This window comes from Tupaia chinensis, unplaced genomic scaffold (assembly GCF_000334495.1).
Source record: "Tupaia chinensis unplaced genomic scaffold, TupChi_1.0 Scaffold000303_1, whole genome shotgun sequence".
Taxonomy (NCBI): domain Eukaryota; kingdom Metazoa; phylum Chordata; class Mammalia; order Scandentia; family Tupaiidae; genus Tupaia; species Tupaia belangeri.
This window is the reverse complement of record NW_006159793.1, coordinates 1,269,633-1,274,190: the sequence shown is the minus strand read 5'-3', so window position 1 is coordinate 1,274,190 and position 4,558 is coordinate 1,269,633. Positions and strand designations below refer to the sequence as shown.

The 4,558-nt window shown below is 51.8% G+C and overlaps 1 protein-coding gene across 1 annotated transcript in view; it reads right to left on the bottom strand.

Moving 5' to 3' along the window:
• Positions 1-1,127: 1,127 nt before the first annotated feature.
• Positions 1,128-4,558, bottom strand: part of PPARGC1B (PPARG coactivator 1 beta) — a 44,099-nt gene continuing 40,668 nt past the window's right edge. Inside the window, exons 12-13 of the mRNA XM_027772822.1 lie at positions 2,289-2,443; positions 1,128-1,362 (exon numbers count right to left, since the gene is read on the bottom strand). Coding sequence (XP_027628623.1) covers positions 1,262-1,362; positions 2,289-2,443 — 256 coding nt within the window. The 3' untranslated portion in view covers positions 1,128-1,261. The remainder of the gene's footprint in view (positions 1,363-2,288; positions 2,444-4,558) is intronic.

The window sequence follows — 4,558 nt, the reverse complement described above, 5'->3', positions numbered from 1 at the left end:
CCCGGGACCTCAGGCAAGCCATTTAGCCTCTTAGATCACTGTGTCCCTCACCTGGAAAATGAGAATAACGCGGGCCGCCCTGCCTTCCTGATGAGGCATGTAAGTATCTGAGCACTGGAAGCATGGCTGGGCACCAGATGGGGGCTCTCATGGTCCTTTGACCCAAACTTGCTCAAAAAAGAGACAGAACAAGTGTTGGCAGAAAAGGCCTGACAGTCCCTCTCCACCGCTCCTAGCTGGGGCTGCAGGCTACACTTTCCTGGGGTCCTGCCTAGCGGCCCCCTGGCACCTCCAGAGCCACCCGGCAAAGGGGAGTAGAGCAGCTCAGTGGCAAACACCTCATAACAGTGCATAGTTAAACATCATGGAAGTGATACAATAATCCCAGGCCCAGTACATCTGAGCCATAGATACATTATTGGAAGGATATACTTTTGTTTTTCTTCAATTAAAAATGAGTTTATAATCCTGATTCTATTCACAAGTAACAATTTCATCACACACTACAGACGAGAAATGTTATGGTGAACACAGCCGCAAGTCTACCAGAGGAAGTCGGTCGGGAAGGAAGGGGCAATGGGTGACCGACCCAGCACTTCAAGGCGCACCCAGGACAACCCGTTGGAAGCGAGGACACTAATGTGGCAGTGGGACGTCAACACCATGGAAACTCACAGACAGAAGCAGCTTTGTTCAATGTAAACATTGATTTTTTTTTCTTAAAAGGACAGAGCAGTTTCAAGTCTCTCTCTCTCACGTGTGTTCGCTCGCACGCTCGCTCGCTCACTCCTTCTCGTATATTCAATTTCTTTGAAAACGTAAACATATTGGAAGGGCCTTGTCTGAGGTATTGAGGTATTCCTCGAAGGTTAAGGCTGTTATCAATGCAGGCTCTGCTGGGCCTCTTTCAGTAAGCTGTCAAAATCCATGGCTTCGTACTTGCTTTTCACGGAGGCGGGAAGGGCCTCTTCTGAATTGGAATCTGGGCAGGAGGGCGGAGGAGTGAGAGAGAAGGGAAGGTGGTGGGCAACTCAGCAAGGCCAGATGAGGAGAAGAGCTGCCACGAAGGGTCAGGCCCTCGGAACGGAGGTGGCCTGAAGCTTTCAAGAGCAGCAAGGAGCAGTCTCTCTCTCTCACGTGTGTTCGCTCGCACGCTCGCTCGCTCACTCCTTCTCGTATATTCAATTTCTTTGAAAACGTAAACATATTGGAAGGGCCTTGTCTGAGGTATTGAGGTATTCCTCGAAGGTTAAGGCTGTTATCAATGCAGGCTCTGCTGGGCCTCTTTCAGTAAGCTGTCAAAATCCATGGCTTCGTACTTGCTTTTCACGGAGGCGGGAAGGGCCTCTTCTGAATTGGAATCTGGGCAGGAGGGCGGAGGAGTGAGAGAGAAGGGAAGGTGGTGGGCAACTCAGCAAGGCCAGATGAGGAGAAGAGCTGCCACGAAGGGTCAGGCCCTCGGAACGGAGGTGGCCTGAAGCTTTCAAGAGCAGCAAGGAGCACTGGACTGTGAGCCACCAACTGCTGCCCTGCTGTGACATCTCTACATGCCATCAACATCTCAGCTCAGCTGCCGTGCTGACAGAGTGAGGGGACCCAAGCTGGAGTGCTTCAGACCAGCTCCCTAGCTCTGACATCGCCCTCAGAGCCTCACGGAACTGGTTACGGACGTTACATAAGGGGAGGGCTAATACCAGCATGCCCTCCCTGTGCAGACGGGGAGACAGGGTCCCCTGAGTAGACGTGCAGCCATGTGCAGCACTGGCTGGCCTGGAACCCACCAGGTCTCCAGAAAGGCAGCCCTGGACTCCAGAGGCTACGTCGGACTCTCCTCTACAAAAGGCTCCTTCCTACATTCTACCTCTTCATCCTTCACCAGCTTGTCCCCAGACCAGATGGCAAGGGCATGATGGCAGCATTGTTTCACACTTGATGGACAAGGCTACTGCCTTGTTTGGGGGTCATCATGGGACACCCCTCAAGGAGGCAGGGCAGCAGCTGGCCCTGGGAGGTCAGACAGCAGCCCTGGGTCTGCCAGCTGAGTGTGCCCATGGGTGGCACCTTCCCAGGCCGCCTCCCTTTTTGGACCTAGTCACAGGAAAGGACAAGATGGACCAGAGACCAGGAGGAAAACCAGATGGGCACCTCTAGGTGAAGGATCAGCAGAAGCCTGGGCCCCGGTGTGGGGCCTAGCCCAGAAGGGTCTTTAGGTCTGGGTGTCAGTAAAGGCAGACACTGTCCCTTATGCTTTGGGTCCTACTGGAATGTGGCTGGGCCTGTGTCCTTACCGTAGTCGGTGTATCTGGGCCAGCAGAAGTGCCTCCGCCCTCCATAGCTCAGCTGGAAGGATGGTTCGTTGCGCTTCCTCAGGGTGGCGCCGTTCCTCAGGGAGAGGGCCGCGTGCTCAGAACACCTGTAGGTGATGAAGCCGTACTTCTCGCCTCTGGGGGGGACAGGGCCAGGGGAGTCTGTCATTGGCTGGCTTGTGGACACTGTCAGACCACACTTTACTATGAGAACCAGAATGCTGCCATGATTTGCTTTTAGTTTTTTTTTTTAGAGAGACTTTTGCTATAGGGTACACGTGCTAGCTGGAGAGACAGACAGAAAGCCAGAAATCGCTCCTCCAGAGGGGATGGCCATGCTGCAATCCCTTTTTCTCCATTCTCCTCTTGGGATCTAGGTTATGGGCATGCCTGCACACGCACCTGGCATGAGGTTTAAGCCACTGGGGCCGGGACTTGAATCACAGTCAATAGCATGGGAGTCCAGCGGCACAATCATTACGCCATCTGCTGGTCCCTTGTGTGCCACCACGCCCCCCCCCTTTTTTTTTTGTGGAGAGGTTTTTGCCACAGGGCGCGGGCGCTCACCAGACAGAGAGACAGAAAGTGAGAAATCACCCCCCCAGAGGGGATGGCCATGCTGCAATCCCTTCTCCTCCATTCTCCTCTTGGGATCTTGGGTATGGGTATGCCTGCACACGCACCTGGCATGAGGTTTAAGCCACTGGGGCCGGGACTTGAATCACAGTCAATAGCATGGGAGTCCAGCGGCACAATCATTACGCCATCTGCTGGTCCCTTGTGTGCCACCACGCCCCCCCCCTTTTTTTTTTTTAAAGAGCGATCTTTGCTGCCATGATTGGTACCCATGTCACCTGCCACAGGAGAGATGATCATCATTGGCTGGCCTCTGCAGGGTCACTACTGGAAGAGCAGCTGGTCTGCTGAGGGTCTGCCGGGTGCTGGCCCCACACGACACCTCTGCAGGTGGTCCTGTGAGGTGGGTACCATCATTTCTACTTCACAAATGAGGAAATAGGCTCTGCAGAAGTCAGTCATTTACTCAAAGGCAAATGGCAGGGCCAGGATTCAAACCCAGGCCTAATGGGTATGCAGTGTGTAATGATGCTTATCAAAGAAACTACCTCCTCACTGGAGCTTTTTATTACTATTAAGTCAGAATTAAAAACTCGAATAACTTGGGCCAGCAGGTGGCATGGAGGGTAAGGCCCTAGATCCCATATAGCCTACTGTGCAGTCTGAATCCCGGACCCAGTGGTTTGAAAATCATTCTGGGCCCGTGTGCATGCATGCCCCAAATCCTGAGAGGATTGGAACAGAAGGAATTGGGGCATGGCCATACCCCTGGGGGTGATTTATTTCTCTCTCTCTGGCAAGTATGCATGCCCTACAGAAAAACTAAAAAGAACCATAATAACTTAAGTTTCCAGGTATAATGGAAGATCACTTAGAAATATTTCAAAACCAACAGTTTCAACATCTGATTTTGCAGATCCCCTGATGGATAAAATGCCGCTTTTCCAGAGAGGCAAGGAAACTCCAGGATGCCTGACCAAACAGCCTAGCCTGGCTGCTGTGCAGGAGGGAGGGAAGTGGGCAGTGTGGAGCCTGTGGTGCCATGAGGCCTTCATGCAAGCGTGTCTCCAGGCTGCCAGAGGCTGGTCACTTTTTTTCTTTCCCGGACCAACGCCCTGAGCAGACATGGGTACTGGTTCTGGCTCTGCCAGGAACTAGTTGCTTAGTTAACTTGTCTGAGCACTCCAGAAAGGAGAGCAATAAGAGTGAGAGCCTACATCCGGCAGGTGGTTATGAGGCTGGATTCCCACATGGCTGACCACGGTTCAAGTCCTGGATCTGAAGGCTTTCTTTATCACTCTCTCTGGTCAAAATGAATAATAATAATAATAATAAAGTTAGATAAATAATTCTTTAAAAAAAATAGAGAGAGAGCACCTATGTCAGGAGTACAGAAAAGTTTAGTAACAGACTGCCTGGAGGGCCAGTAGGAGGCGCAGTGGTTAAGGTGCCGGATCCCACATGGCTGACTTCATGTTGGAGTCTCAGACACGATAGCTTCAAAATCATGCTGGACACATGTGCGTGTGTACCCCAAATCCTAAGAGGAGGTTCGAGAAGGGGTTGTAGCATGGCTATCCAAATGATTTCTCACTTTTTCTTTCTGTTTCTTTCTGGCCAGCATACATGCCCTATAGCAAAACTAAAACAAAACAAAACAAAACAGAGAGCAGGAA